This window comes from Bufo bufo, chromosome 6 (genome assembly GCF_905171765.1).
Source record: "Bufo bufo chromosome 6, aBufBuf1.1, whole genome shotgun sequence".
NCBI classification, from domain to species: Eukaryota; Metazoa; Chordata; class Amphibia; order Anura; family Bufonidae; genus Bufo; species Bufo bufo.
In genome coordinates this window covers 283503049-283524509 of record NC_053394.1, presented here as the reverse complement: position 1 = coordinate 283524509, position 21461 = coordinate 283503049, and the positions used below count along the sequence as shown (strand labels likewise).

The window sequence follows — 21461 nt, the reverse complement described above, 5'->3', positions numbered from 1 at the left end:
AGTATAGCACCCTATAGTATACAGCACCACACAGTATGCAGTATAGCACCCTATAGTATACAGCACCACACAGTATGCAGTATAGCACCCTATAGTATACAGCACCACACAGTATGCAGTATAGCACCCTATAGTATACAGCACCACACAGTATGCAGTATAGCACCCTATAGTATACAGCACCACACAGTATGCAGTATAGCACCCTATAGTATACAGCACCACACAGTATGCAGTATAGCACCCTATAGTATACAGCACCACACAGTATGCAGTATAGCACCCTATAGTATACAGCACCACACAGTATGCAGTATAGCACCCTATAGTATACAGCACCACACAGTATGCAGTTTAGCACCCCACACTATACAGTACCCCACAGTATATAGTAGAGCAGTATAGACCCCCACACTATAAAGCACCTCACTGTATACAGCACCCCAAACTATACACGATACAGCCCCCCACACTATACAGTACAGCACTCTACACTATACCGCACCCACAGTATACAGCCCCCCACACTATACAGTACAGCAGTATAGCACTCCCCCCACTATACAGCCCCCCCCCACACTATACAGGCCCCCCACACTATACAGGCCCCCCACACTATACAGCCCACCACACAGTATACAGGCCACCCCCCCCCCACACACAGTATACAGCCCACCACACAATATACAGCCCATTACACAATATATAGCCCACCACACAATATACAGCCCACCACACAGTATACAGGCCCCCACACAGTATACAGCCCCCCACACAGTATACAGCCCCCCACACAGTACACAGCACCCCACTATACAGTAGTTTACAGTATATTAAAATAACAACCCCATGTCACCTTTTTCTGATGTAATCTTTACACAGAAAAGCTCCACAGTTAACTTCTGCAACACTCCTGATAGGACCTGTGATGACTTCATAGCCATGTGACCAGTAATTGCTAGGTTACTGGTCACATGGTAATGATGTCATTAAGGTCCTAGATCAAAACTCATTAAGGTCCTAGAATTAAGATCATTAACACAGTACGATCATGATGCCTGTGTAGCCGACAGCCTGACACCCGGGGCAGTAGCTAGCAGGGCTCAAGAGGCAGCTGCCTTGGGCCCCCCCAGGAGCAACTGGGCCCAGGGCAGCTGCCCCTTTTGCCCCTTGGTAAAGACGGCCCTGGCGGCAACGCTGCTAAATGACGGTTGGGAAGTTGGCTGGTGGGTTCACTGGGCAGGCGGGCCCCCAGGCAAGTGGGGCCCCCGGGCAACTGCCCAGCGTGCCCATTCGAAAAGACGGCCCTGGATGCACCCCTAGGCAGGTTTTGCTGGACTGTTTTTTTTGACACCATGTCCCATTTGAAGCCCCCCTGATGCACCCCTAGAACAGAAACTCCAGAAAAGTGACCCCATCTAAGAAACTACACCCCTCAAGGTATTAAAAACTGATTTTACAAATGTCGTTAACCCTTTAGGTGTTCCACAAGAATTAATGGAAAATAGAGATACAATTTCAAAATTTCACTTTTTTGGCAGATTTTCAATTTTAATAATTTTTTTCCAGTTACAAAGCAAGGGTTAACAACCAAACTAAACTCAATATTTATGGCTCTGATTCTGTAGTTTACAGAAACACCCCATATGTGGTCGTAAACTGCTGTACAGGCACACGGCAGGGCGCAGAAGGAAAGGAATGCCATACGGTTTTTGGAAGGCAGGTTTTGCTGGACTGTTTTTTTTTACACCATGTCCCATTTGAAGCCCCCCTGATGCACCCCTAGAGTAGAAACTCCATAAAGTGACCCCATCTAAGAAACTACACCCCTTAAGGTATTCAAAACTGATTTTACAAACGTCGTTAACCCTTTAGGTGTTCCACAAGAATTAATGGAAAATAGAGATACCATTTCAAAATTTAACTTTTTTGGCAGATTTTCCATTTTAATAGTTTTTTTCCAGTTACAAAGCAAGGGTTAACAGCCAAACCAAACTCAATATTTATGGCCAAGATTCTGTAGTACAAGCACACGGGAGGGCACAGAAGGAAAGGAATGCCATACGGTTTTTGGAAGGCAGATTTTGCTGGACTGTTTTTTTTGACACTATGTCCCATTTGAAGCCCCCCTGATGCACTTCTAGAGTAGAAACTCCAAAAAAGTGGCCCCATTTTAGAAACTACGGGATAGGGTGGCAGTATTGTTGGTACTAGTTTAGGGTACATATGATTTTTGGTTGCTCTATATTACACTTTTTGTGAGGCAAGATAACAAGAAATAGCTGTTTTGGCACCGTTTTTATTTTTTGTTATTTACAACATTCATCTGACAGGTTAGATCATGTGATATTTTTATTAACCAGGTTGTCACGGATGCGGCGATACCTAATATGTATATTTTTATTTATTTATGTAAGTTTTACACAATGATTTCACATGGCTCGCCACCGGAAGGCAGTGCGATGCCTTCCTTAGGCATCGCGCTGCCTTCCATGCCATCAGGTCCCCCCTACAGCCGCATGGGGACCCGATGGCATGCCCGATCACCGCCGCAACCGCAGGTAAAAGCCGCAAAACGCAGGTCTGAATTGACCTGCGGTTTGCGGCGATCACCGACACGGGGGGGTCACGGGACCCCCCCGCGCATTTAGCCAAGGTGCTTGCTCAATGATTTGAGCAGGCACCGGGTTACGATCACCGCCCGCCGGGCGGCGGTGATCGGAACAACACATGACGTACCGGTACGTCATGGGTCCTTAAGGACTCGGGAACCATGCCGTACCGGTACGTCCTAAATCCTTAAGGGGTTAAAATATACTTTTTGTAACAAATAAGCCAAAACATCACAAAAATTCAGCAAAAACACTATAAAAACACATCACATGAAAAAAACAGAGGCTTTTGTTGGTAGTTTTGCCAAGGCACAAAGCCAAACCAAATTTCTGTGTCAAAGAGATCTTAAACTTATTATACAATATATGAGGGAGCTCTCAGATTGGAGAAAATAGAGGCCCAGACGATGATCTTGATGTGGCCTGCGCTGCTGGAGGAGCCAGGTCATAAATTACGTGGCTCCTCCAGCAGTCTATGCACTAGAATGGCCATAGATTTCTGCCATAGATTTCAGTTATTATTTACGACAGTTTCTGGAGTAAATAATGATGAATGGGTAAGGGCTGATTGCCCAACCCACATTCAGTCCTTACCACACCCCTAATTCATAAAATTGGCTAGGACGGGAAAAAAATCCCAATAGTAACTAGAAAAGTCGCAATGCCATTCAAAAGTGGTAAATCCAGTCAATTTGCAACTTTTCTATTCCAAAAACAGGCGTAGGGGGTATAATGATCCCCCCCCTTCCCCAGAGTTTGTATATTGCAATCGGCACGTACCTTGTCTCATCTCACTATTTGTAGGAGCTCTGTTTACACTTGTTTACATCCACAGCATGGACTAGATTTGTACAGACCTTGTCCTCTGTCTGGTACAGACAATCCTCTGTGAGCTAAACGGCCTAAGCTGCAGGTGTATAAATTTTACCTACATTGACACATTGCGGTAATTATTCAGACAGTAAGTATAAAATAAAGCTAATGACAAACAACACATATAGTGACACAAGATCCTCAGTAGATGATTCTCAAGGCCATAATACAGCTGCATGTTATAGCTGCATTACATGGACCCACGCTGAACCAACCTTAGATGTAGATCATCTGAGTTCTTAGGTGATCTCTGTTTGATTCAGTCATGGATGGTCTCACTTGAGTATAGGAAATCAAATTAGTAATTAGAATTTTTTTATTTTTCTTAATTTATTTTGTATATTATTTAAAGAACATATGAAACAAGGCAAAACCCAATAGGTCAAGTTGTCTCACTTTTCATACATGAAGGAATACAGGTTTTAGTATTCAGTGTCTTCGTTGTATAGATTTTCCTTACCTTCCTTCCTGTAGTATAAGATCTCCAGCTTTCGCTCTTCAGATCCTAGTAGGGCCTGAGTAAGTTGTGTAATGCTGCCGTGGGTGGTTTCTGGACCCGTTAGAAAGTCACAAGTACAAGGTCTCTGCATGACCTCCACCCTGGAGTAGCCAAACATGTCACAGAAACCATCATTACAATAGATAATAGCGCAGTTGTCCATCTGGGCGTTGGCTATCAGGAACTTCCGACCTGCAGAGAAATAGAGATAGGGAAGATAAAGTTTCAACAAAAATTTTGGTTTCTTTACAGAGGCACCCAAAAGCTGTATGGAGTGTCTACAGGACGGGTAAGGAAACAATGTACCACGATGGACGGTTTTTTCATGCGACTTTGTTGTGTGCATGGACAATTTTTTCCATTAAAAGGTTTTTACCATGAAAAAGAGTCTACATTTCTCAAAACACCAATTGCACTGAGTTTTAAAAAAAAAAGTATTTGCATAGCGCCACCTGTTGTTTGTTATTTTGCTTGTTTCTATGTCCACCTTGGCTGCACAGATGGCTGCACATGCTCAGTTCCATCCTTCAGCTGCGGAATTTTCTCCGTCCAAAATTCCGGAACACTTGCAATACATTAATGCTGGATCCGGCACCAAGTGTTCCGGCAAAACGCAGACCTTTAAAAATTAAAAAAATATAAATAAATACCGGATCCGTTTTTCCGGATGACACCGGAGAGACGATCCGGTGTTTCAATGCATTTGTTAGACAGATCCGGATCCGTCTACAAATGCTATCCATTTGCACACGGATTTCCGGATCCGGCAGGCAGTTCTGGCGATGGAACTGCCCATAGCCGGCCAGCTAAGACCCATCCTAGGTTGCTAATATAGCTTGTGTGTTTATACAGCTAGACCTGCCAATAACCTTAATACAGTTCCTATGTTTGTGTGTTAAAACAAAAGCAGAGTTATTTACTGTGACATTATGTTTTGGATGTCATATAACTGTTATATTTTGTGTTCACAGAAGCAGAAAAAATAATATGCCTTTAAGATTCATTATATAATGTAAGGTAAGCTCAATGACACAGCAGACACAACAGAAAGCATAGAGTTAATCTGTTGTTGCTAAGCAGGAGTCTTGGCCAATCCTAGCTAGCCTCACACAGCCCAGGAGTTTTGACCAATCACAGCCAGCCTCACACACAGCTTGTGTGGGAAATTCCCCTAGCAGGAGCTGCTGGAATCATTATTCACCAGAGAGAGGAGCTGAACAGACATTCACTCCACTAAGGCTATTTTCACACTAGCGTTCGTGTGATCCGGCATGCAGTTCTGACGTCGGAGCTGCCTGCCGGATCCGCCGATCAGTGTGACAACTGACAGTATTTGTAGACGGATGCGGATCCATCTACAAATGAATTGCAAGAACGAATCCTTCTCTCCGCTTGTCATGCGTATGGACGGATCCGTCTTGCAGTCTTTTTTACAGTTTTTTCGGATCTGGGCATGCGCAGACCGGAAGGACGGATCCGTCCTCAGTTGTTTTGCAATGCCGGATCTGGCACTAATACAAGTCAATGGGAATTAATGCCCACGACTGATGAGGCATTTTGGACGGACATAATACCGCAGCATGCTGCGGTATTATGTCCGGCCAAAACGCCTGACAGTGACTGAACGGAAGGCATACTGATGCAAACTAAACAGATTTCTATCCATTCAGAATGCATTGGGATATGCCTGATCAGTTCTTTTCCAGCATAGAGCCCTTTTGACGGAACTCTTTGCCGGAAAAGAATAACGCTAGTGTGAAAGTACCCTAAGAGCTGTGTTTTATGGAACCAAGAGGCCAAAATAGGCATTTAAAACAGTTATATAATGTTCCTACTGGTAATATAGTGATTAGAACTGTATACTGAACTGGTTATATGTATGTTTATTTACAGTTCCATCATACAAACGAACTACTGAGCCATACAATTATACACTGCTCAAAAAAATAAAGGGAACACAAAAAAAACACATCCTAGATCCAAATTAATTAAATATTCTTCTGAAATACTTTGTTCTTTACATAGTTGAATGTGCTGACAACAAAATCACACAAAAATTAAAAAATGGAAATCAAATTTTAAACCCATGGAGGTCTGGATTTGGAGTCACACTCAAAATTTAAGTGGAAAAACACACTACAGGCTGATCCAACTTTGATGTAATGTCCTTAAAACAAGTCAAAATGAGGCTCAGTAGTGTGTGTGGCCTCCACGTGCCTGTATGACCTCCCTACAACGCCTGTGCATGCTCCTGATGAGGTGGCGGACGGTCTCCTGAGGGATCTCCACCCAGACCTGGACTAAAGCATCTGCCAACTCCTGGACAGTCTGTGGTGCAACGTGACGTTGGTGGATAGAGCGAGACATGATGTCCCAGATGTGCTCAATTGGATTCAGGTCTGGGGAACGGGCGGGCCAGTCCATAGCATCAATGCCTTCGTCTTGCAGGAACTGCTGACACACTCCAGCCACATGAGGTCTAGCATTGCCTTGCATTAGGAGGAACCCAGGGCCAACCGCACCAGCATATGGACTCACAAGGGGTTTGAGGATCTCATCTCGGTACCTAATGGCAGTCAGGCTACCTCTGGTGAGCACATGGAGGGCTGTGCGGCCCTCCAAAGAAATGCCACACCACACCATTACTGACCCAATGCCAAACGGTCATGCTGGAGGATGTTGCAGGCAGCAGAACGTTCTCCACGGCGTCTCAAGACTCTGTCACGTCTGTCACATGTGCTCAGTGTGAACCTGCTTTCATCTGTGAAGAGCACAGGGCGCCGGTGGCGAATTTGCCAATCTTGGTGTTCTCTGACAAATGCCAAACGTCCTGCACGGTGTTGGGCTGTAAGCACAACCCCCACCTGTGGACGTCAGGCCCTCATATCACCCTCATGGAGTCTGTTTCTGACTGTTTGAGCAGACACATGCACATTTGTGGCCTGCTGGAGGTCATTTTGCAGGGCTCTGGCAGTGCTCCTCCTGTTCCTCCTTGCACAAAGGCGGAGGTAGCGGTCCTGCTGCTGGGTTGTTGCCCTCCTATGGCCTCCTCCACGTCTCCTGATGTACTGGCCTGTCTCCTGGTAGCGCCTCCATGCTCTGAACACTACGCTGACAGACACAGCAAACCTTCTTGCCACAGCTCGCATTGATGTGCCATCCTGGATAAGCTGCACTACCTGAGCCACTTGTGTGGGTTGTAGACTCCGTCTCATGCTACCACTAGAGTGAAAGCACCGCCAGCATTCAAAAGTGACCAAAACATCAGCCAGGAAGCATAGGAACTGAGAAGTGGTCTGTGGCACCACCTGCAGAACCACTCCTTTATTGGGGGTGTCTTGCTAATTGCCTATAATTTCCACCTGTTGTCTATCACATTTGCACAACAGCATGTGAAATTGATTGTCACTCAGTGTTGCTGTCACGGCTGAGGATGGGGGAAATCCTCAGCCGTGTGGAGCCCGGTGATGTTTCGGCTGCTTGGCCATGTAGACAGGATTAGGGAGCAGGTCACCTCCTAAGGCATCCCTAACCTGACCCTAGCTCCTAGTTACATGGGCCAACCTTGATGGTAGGAGGGCCCATGCTCCGGAACCTAAAAGTCCCTGCTGGCCCTCAAGATGACCCTCACCTAGGAGCTGAGTAAGACAAGCCCACTCCTCCTAGACACGGAGGAGCAGGAGTCTCAACGGCCAAGCTGCAGGAAAAGGGGAGACATAAACAGCTCTATGGATATGGCAGGTGAACCAGAGTTCCACCTACCTGCCACAGCCTTGCTGACTGGATCCCTGTGTTAGCAGGGTGCAGATCATAAACGCATCCCCACACTGGGACCCAGATCCATAGCTGCACAAAGGGAGACATATAAAACATCACACGGACATCACACATAACTGGAAATAACTTAAGCACAATATGGTTATGACATTAAGGTTTATGACCACAGGGGTGGCTCTTACTGGCAGGTAATAAATACATGAGGCTGCTCTCAGCTAAGCATGGCTGAAGCAACCTGAAGGCCTGCAAAAGCAGTGAGGCTTTATAGGCCAAGAAGCCACACCCCACAGTCGGACACACCCAGTGATCACACACACTAGGAAGGGGATTAACCCTTCCAACACCAGGGAAGGGAAAACACCACTTAAAGGGAACGTGCACACAATAACATAAAACACAGTGCACACATCCACACATCACACACAAAACCGCATGCGCAGCGTAGCGAGCTGCATGGCACAGCTCAGCCTGCTACGCTGCCACATACATACTGTTGCCAGCGGCAACCACAGGTGAGGCCAATACCACAGCCCTCACCTGTGATTGAACACCAATGAAAACCGCTGACAACCGCATGCGGTTCAGGAGTCACGGTCATAGCCATGGCCGTGACAGTTGCTTCCTAAGTGGACAGTTTGATTTCATAGAAGTGTGATTGACTTGGAGTTACATTGTGTTGTTTAAGTGTTCCCTTTATTTTTTTGAGCAGTGTACAATCCAAACAAATTGCATACAAATGCGAACTGCTCATCCAGATCATAAGCAATTGTATAGAGCAAACTGCAAACTAAGTAGAGCAAGTGAACTATTAGTTAGACCTCAGATATACCTCTCAGAGAGATCATAAAGTGCTTAAATAACTTAAAATGAGAGTACAGATACTCAAGAGAGATATATATCCACCATTTTATATTAAATGACAAGATTGAACAGTTGAACCACCATCTTATGCGTGCCGCCATTATATATGAAGAAAAGTTGAAGTTAATAAAGAAGTTATTTCAAGCATTTGGTGTGCTCTTTAAACCTACTGTTTCCATAGAACGGTGCTAGAGGAATTACAGAGTAATAGTCTGGTTAGACTAAAAGGTCAGAGATATCAAAATTCTTCTAATACCACAGCACAAAAGGCACTTCATAGTGCTGCGCCTGCCACGCTACCTGCCGGATCTTCACAACGCAAGTGTGAAAGTACCCTTACAGGCTTTGCCTTGGTTCCAGCAGGCTTTAGCAATAACCTAACAGGCAAACTCAACTCTACTCTATCCTTCTCTTACTCTGCTGTACTGACAAACTGACTTGGTAACTTGGCTTCTTCTTTATGCTGCATTTCACTTTTAAGTCAGACTTATCTTCAGCCAAGGAATAGGTTAGAATCCTGGCAGCTCCAACATGGAGTTTCAACCAGCACAAATCAGAACTGCCCCGCCTCCTTCGTATAGCAAGCAGGACTGGCCCACTTCTGACCAAAGGGGGGGGGGGGGGGGATGGAATGGCGAGTTCCATTCTATCTAACTATAGCTCTGTCGTGTTTTCTGCCACCTGCTGGTGGACCAGGCACATTACATGAACAGCTACAGAACATTATAAATGCACAGTTTTGAGGGACCTGGAAATGAAAATATAGGTGACATACAGGTTAGACCATAAAAGAAAGAAGCAAGGTGCAGAAGTGGTAACACCACTCTGGGGTGTTACATACTAATCCTGGTTTTGGCTCGCAATCATTAATGGAAAACAATGACGTGTGAATGAGGCTGTGTGGATCCATGTAAAGTACAGATGATCATGTACTATATGATGTTTGATTTTAAATTTTTAAATTAATTATGGCATCACCCCTTTAATTATAGTCACCTGCATGTAGTTATATTTAATATATATGCCATTTTCATTTGCCATTCTGCTGTCATGGTTTCTAGGGTTATAAGAGTGAAAGTTACTTAGATGATTGGTTGTAGACAGGTGACTATACATATGTTTATTCAGGGCTTTTTTCACTTTAGCTAAGGCCTCTTGCAAACGACCGTATGGCTTTTTCAGTATTTTGCAGTCCGCAAAAAACGGATCCGCAAAAAATACGGATGACGTCCGTGTGCATTCTGTTTTTTGACGAACGGAACAGCTGGCCCCTGATAGAACAGTACTAAACTTGTCCGTTATGAGGACAATAATAGGACATGTTCTATCTTTGAACGGAACGGAAAAATGGAAACGGAAGGCATACAGAGTACCTTCCGTTTTTTTTGCTGATCCATTGAAATGAATGGTTCCGTATACGGTCCGTATACGGAACGCAAAAAACGGAACGTAAACAGAAAAAATAACTTTCCTGTGCAAGAGGCCTAAGGCAATAAAGGGTGGTTTATAATAGTTTCATCTTTATAATTTAAATAATTAATAAATGCCAGCAGCGCAGCACAGTAATAAAGCAGGCACAGCATGCTAATTAAGACCTGACATCAGGAAAAAGGATGGTGTTTTAGCAAATAGAGATAAATTGATCAATCATGTTGTGCCAGCTACTTCCTAGTATCTAAGAGAGATCCATTTTACATCCAACTGATAAAAGTGATTTTGCAAGTAGTCTTGCTTTAAAATCTCCTACCATTGTGTGTCTCCAGCTCCTACACAGGTCTCTGTGTGTCTCCATGGTTAATGCAAGCACACTCTTTAGGGATCATTTATCAAACTGGTGTAAAGTAGAACTTGCTTAGTTGCCCATAGCAACCAATCAGATTCCACCTTTCATTTTGGACAGCTCCTTTGGAAAATGAAAGGTGGACTCTGATTGGTTGCTATGGGCAACTAAGCCAGTTCTACTTGACAGCATTTGTGTAATCTGTTGTTGCAGATTTCTTTTCTGCTGCAAGCTATCCTACCAAACATATGTTTGGAAGAAGTAGGGGACAGATAGCAGGGAGTTTACCTGCAGGATCAGACTACATCAGAGTTGTTTGTAGTCTGTAGCCATGGAGACTCATAAGAACTGCAAAAATAGGATACAAGTCAGGATTATTAGCAAAATTGCTTCATTTTTTATTGTTGATCGATTGTTTTAATAGAAAGGTGGACATATCCTTTAAAGGGGTTGTCCGCCTTTGTTATGCTTATTTTCAGAGTGGCTGGACCTGTGGTGGTGAGCATACTTACCTCATTCCCGCCGCTGGGTTTCAGTTCTATCGCTTCTCCTTGTGCGCCGCTGGTCACAGGTGTACTTGTGTTAAAATCCTGTTTAGCGTGGGTAACCTGACTGCCGCAGCCAATGACAGGCCAGGGCAGTGGCATGTCAGCTATGTGTCACATCACAGACACGTGACTGCCGCGGGCACTTATTGGCTGGGGCAGTCATGTCATGCACATCACACTGGATTTTGATGCAGGTACACCCAGGACCAGTGGCTCACGAGGGGGAGCAATGAAGATGGAACCTAGCGGCTGGGATCAGGTAAGTATGCTCCAGCCCAGCCACGCTGGGGAATCTGAAAAAAAGTACAACAAAGGTGGAATACTTTCTGTCTTTGCTTATCAGACAGCACACCTTTCTTTTGCCAGTCTTAAAGCGACTCTCTAGGACTTTACACATCTGCACAATATAATATCTTTATGACGTTCTATGTTTCCCAATAAATAAATGCCATAATCCATATCTTAGCAAATTTTTATTAATAGTCTCACTCTCACACTGTGCTGCTGTGTCCCTCCATATGTCATCTCTTTCAAGACAAACACTTCTACGTAGGGCTCCCTGTCCTCCATCTGTCGCAAGGCCTGGGTGGACATAGAAACATAGAAACCTAGAATGTGTCGGCAGATAAGAACCATTTGGCCCATCTAGTCTGCCCAATATACTAAATACTATGGATAGCCCCTGGCCCTATCTTATATGAATGATGGCCTTATGCCTATCCCATGATTGCTTAAACTCCTTCACTGTATTTGCAGCTACCACTTCTGCAGGAAGGCTATTCCATGCATCCACTACTCTCTCAGTAAAGTAATACTTCCTTATATTACTTTTAAACCTTTGCCCCTCTAATTTAAAACTATGTCCTCTTGTAGCAGTTTTTCTTCTTTTAAATATTCTTTCCTCTTTTACCTTGTTGATTCTCTTTATGTATTTAAAAGTTTCTATCATATCCCCTCTGTCTCGTCTTTCTTCCAAGCTATACATGTTAAGGTCCTTTAATCTTTCCTGGTAAGTTTTATCCTGCAATCCATGTACTAGTTTAGTAGCTCTTCTCTGAACTCTCTCCAAAGTATCAATATCCTTCTGGAGATATGGTCTCCAGTACTGCGCACAATACTCCAAATGAGGTCTCACTAGTGCTCTGTAGAGCGGCATGAGCCCCTCCCTCTTTCTACTGGTAATGCCTCTCCCTATACACCCAAGCATTCTGCTAGCATTCCCTGCTGCTCTATGACATTGTCTGCCTACCTTTAAGTCTTCTGAAATAATGACCCCTAAATCCCTTTCCTCAGATACTGAGGTTAGGACTGTATCACTGATTTTATATTCTGCTCTTGGGTTTTTACGTCCCAGGTGCATTATCTTGCACTTATCAACATTAAATTTTAGTTGCCAGATTTTTGACCATTCCTCTAGTTTTCCTAAGTCCTTTTCCATTTGGTGTATTCCTCCAGGAACATCAACCCTGTTACAAATCTTTGTGTCATCAGCAAAAAGACACACCTTACCATTGAGGCCTTCTGCAATTTCGCTGATAAAGATATTAAACAATATGGGTCCCAGAACAGATCCCTGAGGTACCCCACTGGTAACAAGACCATGGTCTAAATATACTCCATTGACTACAACCCTCTGTTGCCTGTCCCTCAGCCACTGCCTAATCCATTCAACAATATGGGAGTCCAAGCCCAAAGACTGCAATTTATTGATAAGCCTTCTATGTGGGACAGTATCAAAAGCCTTACTAAAGTCTAGATAAGCGATGTCTACTGCACCTCCTCCATCTATTATTTTAGTCACCCAATCAAAAAAATCAATAAGATTAGTTTGACATGATCTCCCTGAAGTAAACCCATGCTGTTTTTCATCTTTCAATCCATGGGATTTTAGATGGTCCACAATCCTCTCCTTAAGTATGCGGTGCTCTCCTTTTCTGTGGTTCCATGTTCAGATAGCTGCTTATTTAATGTTTTTTTTTTATCTATGGCCATTGCTTTCAACTTCTGGGTTTGAGACATTCCTCCAAGCTGAAGCCAAGGCACCAGCCACTTGTCTAGTTAACTAAACACTGCTTACAGCATTCAACTCGTTTGGTCAGTGATTTTCATCAGCGATTGTGAACCAAAACCAGGTCTAAACCAAAACATAGAGCAGGGGCCAATCTTTCTATTATACCTTATCTCTGTGTAGGTTTGGCTGACAACCACTGATGGACATCATTGATCAAACAAAGACCAAACACTCACTGTGTGAATGCGATCTAACTATGGGAACCATTAGTTAAAGGGGTTGTCCCACGAAAATTATTCTACAGTTTTCAAACCTGCACCAGGATCTGAATACTTTTGTAATTGCATGTAATAAAAATTTTTGCATAGTCACTGAGTTATTCATTAAAATGTATCTGTACAGCGCCACCTGCTGTTTGCTTTTTTCTTATTTCTTTGACCTACTCACTGAGATGGCCGCACATGCTCAGTCTCATCCTTCAACTGCCTCCTGAGCTGTGATAGGGAGAGCATGGACACGCCTCCTGAGCTGCAGCAGAAAAAACACACTCCTTGAGCTGCCAGCTTGATATAAATCTATTAGAGCAATGAATGGGAGGATTTCTGGATCTATCATGTGACGTACAGGGCTGGTTCTAGCTTTATTAGAAAGAGATTGTCATGTACTAGATTATGTATGATTTTCATTTTTAACATTAGTTATGGAATAACCCCTTTAACCACTCAATATACTCTATCCTGAAGCTTATTAATAAAAATGCATCCCATACATGGTAGAGCATGGATCCTGTATGGTTTCACATTGACTTATATTCCATTGGCTCCCTCCATAAGATGCCCTCATATTACGTCAAGGGCAACCTGGGGACCTGAAAGTGGCCCTGAAAAAATAAAGCGTCCCCAAGATGTAGATGAGTCCAAATAACAGAAGGCGGAGCAACAAAAGGCCAACACAAGCCACTAGTAGGAAGGGACAACAGAAATAGGCGGGCCATCAATACCGTAGTGCAGCACAACATACCGCCCCAGCAAAACCAAATACTACAGTGCAGCAGAAAATACTGCCCTATCACCATACTGAGGCTGGTCATAAAGTTGAATTCAGGAGAGCACCTGTGGATGATGGCCAGGTGCATAAGTACCTGATGCTCCTAGCATTAATTAATGCTGAGAGCATTGGATTGTTATGTACCTGGACATCACCCATGAGGATGGCTTGGGCAGCGCCCTGGGCATTGGCCCACCGGGAAAATTCCCAGTAGGGTATATGTCCAGTCCGCCCCTGTATGATGTAGTATTATGGAGATACATTCCTCTAGAACCAATCCTTGCTGACTGACTTAATAAATGCATATTCTACCTAAGCTACTACCCCATATATTCTACCTCAAACGTAAATGATATATAACAGGTTGTATTTTCACTTCTGTTTAGGGTTGAAATTATCTATGCATCCATTATACCACAGCTTCTCTTTAATCTGGATTGTTTAAATCTCTAACAATACCTGTAATATATGTTTATGTCTAGTGTGTGGGAATGGTGGTGGTTAGGGGGACAATGCTGCTGCCAGTGGGGGAGAAGTGATTGTGGGACAATGTTGTTGGCACTGGGGAAGGGTCGGTCAGGAGACAGTGCTGCTGGGCTGGTATTTATTTGCTGCTGCTAGGAGGTATTTTATGCTGCATTGTGGTATTTATTTGGTATTGCTAGGAGGTATTTTATGCTGCACTGTAGTATTTATTTGGTGCTTCTAGGAGGTATTTTGTGCTGCACTGTGGTATTTATTTGGCACTGCTGGGAGGTGTTTTGTGCTGCACTGTGGTATTTATTTAATGCTACTGCAAGGTACTTTGTGTTGCATTGCGGTATTTATTTGGTACTGCTGGGTGTTCATGTTTTCTGCACTGTGGTATTTATTTGGAGCTGCTGGGAGGTAGTGTGTTGAACTGTGGTATTGGTACTGCTGTGAGGTATTTTTTGCTGATTCTCATATTTATTTGTGCATTGTCCCACTCCGTAATTGTAGTGGGGCCCTACATATAAGGGTATTTGCAGAATATAATTGTATAATATGTATGGATTTTGCTGTAATTTCTTCCTAAACAGGCTGTTTACACCTTGCATGTAGATACACCCAGTCACCCCTAGGAAAGGAAGGGGGGGGGGGGGCTGGTACTAAAGATCTATAAATAGAACAGGTTACAGAAAGTGCAAGGCAGTAGGTAGTTGGTAGTAGGCAGATAGCATTTGAGAGCAGTTCAGTGCAGTAAAGTAGAGTTAGGGGAAGTTTAGTCTGCAGCCAAGAGAAGCTAATTCCAAGTCAGGCACAAAAGTCAGACTCCTCAGCCAGACTGCAGAGTCAGACAAAGGAGCCGGGTAACTAAATCTAACTCACTGAAACGTTCAGAAGCCAAGTAAGCTGACCCTCAAAGTTGTGTGCAGACCAAGGGTAGGCCTCAAGAGAAGAATAACAGAAACCCAGTTTTGAGGAGTATAAGGAGAGACTAGTGGAGACCTCAGCCTACAGACTCCATTAGCACCCAATATGAGACAGGAGTTAGTCTATGGTGCCTGTTCATATTAGCCAAGAAGGCAAGATCTATGTACCGGCCATGTAAAACAGATAAGTTTATTGATGCATACTGCACACCTGGACAGTCAGTCAGAAGTTACAATAGCCTGAGTGTGACCAGAGTCAATACTTCACCAAGAGCCAGTTATTAGGATTACAGATACAACTAATTTGTGATGTCCTTCGAATGGATTGCAACTACCGCTTTGCATTGCAATAATCTGTACCTCAAGGCAAGTGATTCTCAGGGAATGTTCCATTTATTTATTCAAATGGACTCCCCTTTATTTTACACATTTGCACCTAAGGATGCTGGCGTCACAACATCAGGGATCCTGCCTTCCCTGCACCTTAAGCCCTATACGATCAAGGGCACCTCAACCAACATCTGTCAGAGATCCCTCAACACCAGAGTGTGCCCTGAAGGAATCCTGTGCCTTTCTTCCCGTCACTACCCAGGGAGCTCTTCCGGAAGCTGTGAGTACCAACTACTACACCCATCAGGCCACCACACTCACGCGCTCCCCTGCGGCCCAGTCTGTTGCATTTGGGGCTGCTGGGTGTTATTTTGTGTTGCCCTGTGGTATTTATTTAGTGTCACTGGGAGGTATTTTATGCTGAATTGTCATATTTATTTGGTGCTGCTGGGGCGGTACTTTGTGCATCATGTTGGCATTTATTTAGTGCTGCTGGAATTTATTTTATGCTACCCTTTGGTATTTACTTGGCATTGCTGGGAGGTATTTTATGCTGCATGCGCGGCCCCCGGATGTTTTTTTTTGTGGTGATGACCCACCTACTTATGTTGGCCCCATCTATTTGGTTGGCCAGGCCATCTGAAGGCAATTGTCTATGCTGTGAAGATACGAGATGTGCAGCACCTGAAACTACGAATACTGGAAGCCTGTGCTAGCATTTCTCCTGTGGTGTTGCTATCAGTGTGTGAAGAGTGGGAAAAGAGGGTTGCATTGACAATCCAACACAATGGGCAGCACATTGAACACATTTAATAGTGGTCAGAAACTTGTAAATAACTTATGAAAGAATAAAGTTACGTTAAAACCAAGCACACCATTGTTTTTCTTGTGAAATTCCCAATAGGTTTGATGTGTCACATGACCCTCTTCCTATTGAAAAAACAAAAGTTGGATTCAAAATGTCTGACTTCAAAATGGCCGCCATGGTCACCACCCATCTTGAAAAGTTTCCCCCCTCACATATACTAATGTGCCACAAACAGGAAGTTAATATCATCACCAACCATTCCCATTTTATTAAGGTGTATCCATATAAATGGCCCACCCTGTTTAGAAAATGTTATACATAACGTAGTTAAAGTAAAATAGTAAAAGGATGGAATAGAAAGAAATCAAAAACTTAAAGGGGTTGTCTTATGAAGACAATCCCTATCCGTAAGCCCTAGAATGCATATGGACATGAGCTCAGGATCCACCTCTATGAGCTAGGATGGAAAGCTGCTGTGTATGAGCGGCTCCGATTCTGGTAGCCTCAAGCCTCAATTTCTGATGGGACAACCCCTTTAGCTTTCTAAGTGAAACTTGAGCTAATTAGATTACATGATCACCTTTCTACCTCATCTTTCATGTGTACATTTGTGATACAAGAGGCTGGTTTATTATCATTGTTATACTCAGGTTTGATGGTCACAGGACAAAGTTCATCCATTTATCGGCTTAACATGTTAGCTTAATGTTCCATTAAAAGGCGCCGGTGTCTCCATAGTAGCATGTATTGTTAGTGAGCGAGATCTGCTAAGGATAGATCCACATTCACAAAAATAGTCTTGAGAAACAGCACAATGCTGACTCATTTCTGCTAAAACAATTTCCTACTTTCTGCCTTTTTCAACCCAGTATCTGACAGCTGTTTGTTTCAGAGTTGTTTATCCGTCTTCTGATCTTATCTTTTCAGTTCCTATTAAACCAATCCATGCTTTTTTTGCTTTCCATATACCGTACCCTGTACTGGAGACATCATTAATGAGCTTCAAAATCGGTATCTTCTTTGCATTGTACCCAAAGCCAGGGACGGATTGGCCATAGGCCTTACAGGGAAATTTCCTGTGGGCCGTGTCACGACCACCCCCGTTTAAATCAGACTTATGACCGCCAGGACGCCCCAGCGGGGAGAAAAGCCCAACCGAGGGTGGACCGTGACAGGGGGGAGATACAGAATTACCCAAACAGTCAATCCTGGACCCCCCTTATTTTCTGCTGCCACCACGTTCGTGAGTGAACGACTCTATAATTGTAGGGATAGGGGTTAGGACCACTCACAGATCAGCCCCCGGTACCCCGCTACAAGCTAACACCATTCGAGTCATAAAACAGTTATGTCTCTAATATCAGTCGACTATAAAACTGGTAGGTCTCCTCAAGGCGTATGAGTACTTTGTTGCAGTGTGGCTTAGAGCGATAAGAGAGACAATTTAAAAGATATAAAAATATCTTTTACTTTAAGTAACACTGAAGTGAAACAAGATTACAATAGCGAGCTGGGAAGCATGTGGAAAATAAACGGGGATAAAAAGAGAAATTACTATCTTGGCCTATGCAAAATCCAGGCACAAAACTTACGTTCCAATGGACAACCTATCGGCGATGTGACCACAGGGCAAAAAGCTCTCCTCTCCCATTGCGCACAGACTTTTATGCCCCATTTTGTGGGAGGGTAAGGGGGGGTTGGCCCAGCCAATCGCTGACCAAGGGCTGCACCGTGGGTGTTCCTGAAGGAGGGTTTGGGAGGGCTTGTTCGCCCCTCCCTGCTGCTGGCCAGCCCAGTTTTCCCTAATGTTACCAAAAATGGCCCATAACTTTGCCAGAGTAATAAATATGAAAAAATAAGATTCCATGGGTGACACAACACCTTTCTCCCCTCTAGGTGACTAGTAACCCATTTCCCAGTCTGGGACGACCCCTGAGCCGCCAAGTTTGGACTCTCCCGGTTCCTCTGGGTGAGAGGTGCATTTTGAGAGTACCTACATTTTTGTCATAATTCCATATAGCCCAAATATGCGCTTATGCGCTCCCCCCTCCCAGCTCTCTCTGCTTCTGATGTGTAAATTCACCAGGCTGCAAGAAAGGGGGCAACTAGCATGTGTTTAACTTTTGTGGTTTCGAAGTGGCCAGGAGACGCATGGTCTGGTGTTTGTCCTTTGAAGCTGTCAGAGGTGTGAGGTGATCTGAGCAGAGGGCGATTAGAGTCTGTGGTCTACAAAGGGCTACAGGAACGTCCTGTTCCCTGGCTAGAAGCGGTTAATTTTTTTAAAACTGACAGTCAACCGGATTCTACTCATAAATCATTTTTATGAATAAGATCCGGAAAGGGACGTGACATCGCGTCACAGGCCGATGCCCAGAGGGCCACCTGAGCCCTCCTCACGGCCGGCCAGTGGAAGTTTTTGGGTATGTATTTTGTTTCTTCTGGCAGTATTTTATGATGGACTGTGGTATGTGGCTCTGTTTGGGTGGTATAATGTGCCACAGTATGGTATTGCTGGCTCTGCCTTCCCTCAATTTGGACCTGACTACAAAACAGGGCCACTTTTAGTATTTTTTCCAGGGCCACTGTAAGTTCCCAGTCCACCCCCGCCCAAAGCAATAAATATAGGAAGTAGTAATGAGCAAATCGATTAGTCTTAGAGTTCTTCACCTGTGAGGGGCTGTTCTACACCTGTGAAGATGCTCCATCGCTGCTTGACTGACCAGGCCAGACATCTCCGCCAACCCAGACAATCTCATGCCTGAGCAGCTGCTCTGTTTAGAGGTACAAGTGCACAAGCTTTGGTTCAGGACCAGCATATGCTCATGCACCACAACCTGGAGATGTAGGTGCATAAGCACAAGATTGTCAAGGCTGACAGAGATATCTAGCCCTCTCAATCAAGGGGTGGGCGGAGCGTCTTTAACTGTGGAGACAGCACCTCGCAGATGTAGATCTGTGGTCGATGAGACAAATCGATTCATACGTTTTGATTCGCTCATCTCTAATAGGAAGACAATTATTAAGACTGGTGTTTGTATTCTGGTCTTAATCTCTATCCCACTGGTGTCATATAGGCCACAATTATGAAGAGGCACATGCCTCTAAATAACTGGAATTTAAGATTTAGATTCATACTCTACTCCAGTTTTCTGGTATAAATTATGATAAATGTGCCAGGTAGCTAGCACTACCCAATCCCAACCCTACTTAATTTTTTTGAAAAGTGGCAAGCAGGGCGCAAACCCTCCCAAAAGTGGGGGTTTTACACAAAAATGTGTGACTTTTGACACCAGAAAAATGGAGGGGTGGGTTGATAAATGTGTCCCATATGGTTCCTATGCATTCCCATTACCCTAGAATCCATTCTACATGCATCTAAAAAAAATACACAGGGTAAGTATCTCTGGGATCAGCAGATTTATTGACCAAGTCTGAACCCAAAGCAATAAAATCTATGTCTTGGGAGGAAGTTGAGCATGCGCCATCCTGAGCAGCAATGTCCATAGTGTCTTTCCAATGGTAAATGGCTGCCTACTCAGGGGGTGAACTAGATTATGCTGAAGAAATTGCTCCATACCTTCCTAACTTCAAAGAAATTGTAGTAAAGGAGGCAATGCAAGGAAATAATTATGTAAGCATGAGGAAGAATACACTGATATATCAATAATAGGGTGTGAGAACCTCCGAACTTAATCTAATGTGTGTGTGGGGAGCTCCCGACTCTCATCGTCTGTCAGGGAAAAAAAGGATCAAAGCAAGTAAAGATCCAGGGACTAAAATGTGACGTCTGCTTTTAAGTAAAAGCAGGGAGTTGGGCTGAATGAATATAAAATGCCATTTGCACAAATGCACTACTAGTTTGTACAGTACTTTTCAGTTCTACTATTGACTTTAGTGCCTGAAAGCACCCTTTACTAAAGCATTCAATCCAAACCCGCAAATGGTCCGAGCCCTTAATGGAGAAACTTGAGACCTGTAATTGCTACTTAGAGCTTGTCCTCCCAACCTATTTATTTTTTTATACTGTAATTATATTTGTTTCCATTTTATGCTAACAGACATCATTCTTCCAGGGGGGAAAAGTACTTTGGCTAATAAAAAAATAAAAAAATAAAAAAACTTGTATCTGCCTATAATAGTGCTGCAGAACAGGTGACACCCGGGAAAAGCTGAAGGCATTGTTATAATAATGTTATTGCTGTCATGGCTGGTACAGATTGCATGCACATGATTGTATGAGCATATTCCTGGGTATGGATAATGGTCTGCACTGTCGCTGGAATATAATGTATACCACCTACTGTATAAGGCAGACCGCTGTTACGTGATTGCAAAAACACAAGCCCACCACAAGCTTGTAAGGAAATCAGTGACAAGAGAGCGGATTTCTATACATGACTGATAGGACCACCCACTGGACTCCTAAGCCCAGACTAAGCAGGGATATAAATGTATAAATTACAAGTAAGACTGATCTGCTCAGCCCCTCCTGCTCTATAACACGCTGTCTGTAGATTGGACTGCATTTTATGGTGACAGGTTCTCTTTAAAGGACGCCCAGGTTCACAATAAAAAAACTTTCAAGATCTTCATAAAACATAGTCAAAATAGCTGGTGCCCTCCTTACAAATCTTTGTAATGTGGTTCCTTTGATTCCCACTCTCCTCTTCATTTCTTTAAAGTGGCCACCAGCTTCTCAGACTAGTATAGGACAACCCTCCTACTCTTGGATGGACCAGTCAGGAGCAGAGGGGGAGTGTTTCAGACCACCCAAGCACAGTGTACATAGAGCAGTCTGAGAAGATGATGGACATTTTAGATAAATGAATGGAGGACTGGGAATAGGAGGAACAGCCATTGGAAAAGTTAAAAAAGGAGGATGGCACCTACAGTATTTTAACTATGCATTATGCATTTTATT

At 43.8% G+C, this 21461-nt stretch overlaps 1 protein-coding gene across 1 annotated transcript in view; it reads right to left on the bottom strand.

The window, feature by feature from the left end:
* KCNH6 (potassium voltage-gated channel subfamily H member 6) overlaps positions 1-21461 on the bottom strand; it is a 270069-nt gene that overhangs the window by 216391 nt on the left and 32217 nt on the right. Inside the window, exon 2 of the mRNA XM_040435520.1 lies at positions 3946-4176. Within this exon, the coding sequence (XP_040291454.1) occupies positions 3946-4176 (231 nt within the window). The remainder of the gene's footprint in view (positions 1-3945; positions 4177-21461) is intronic.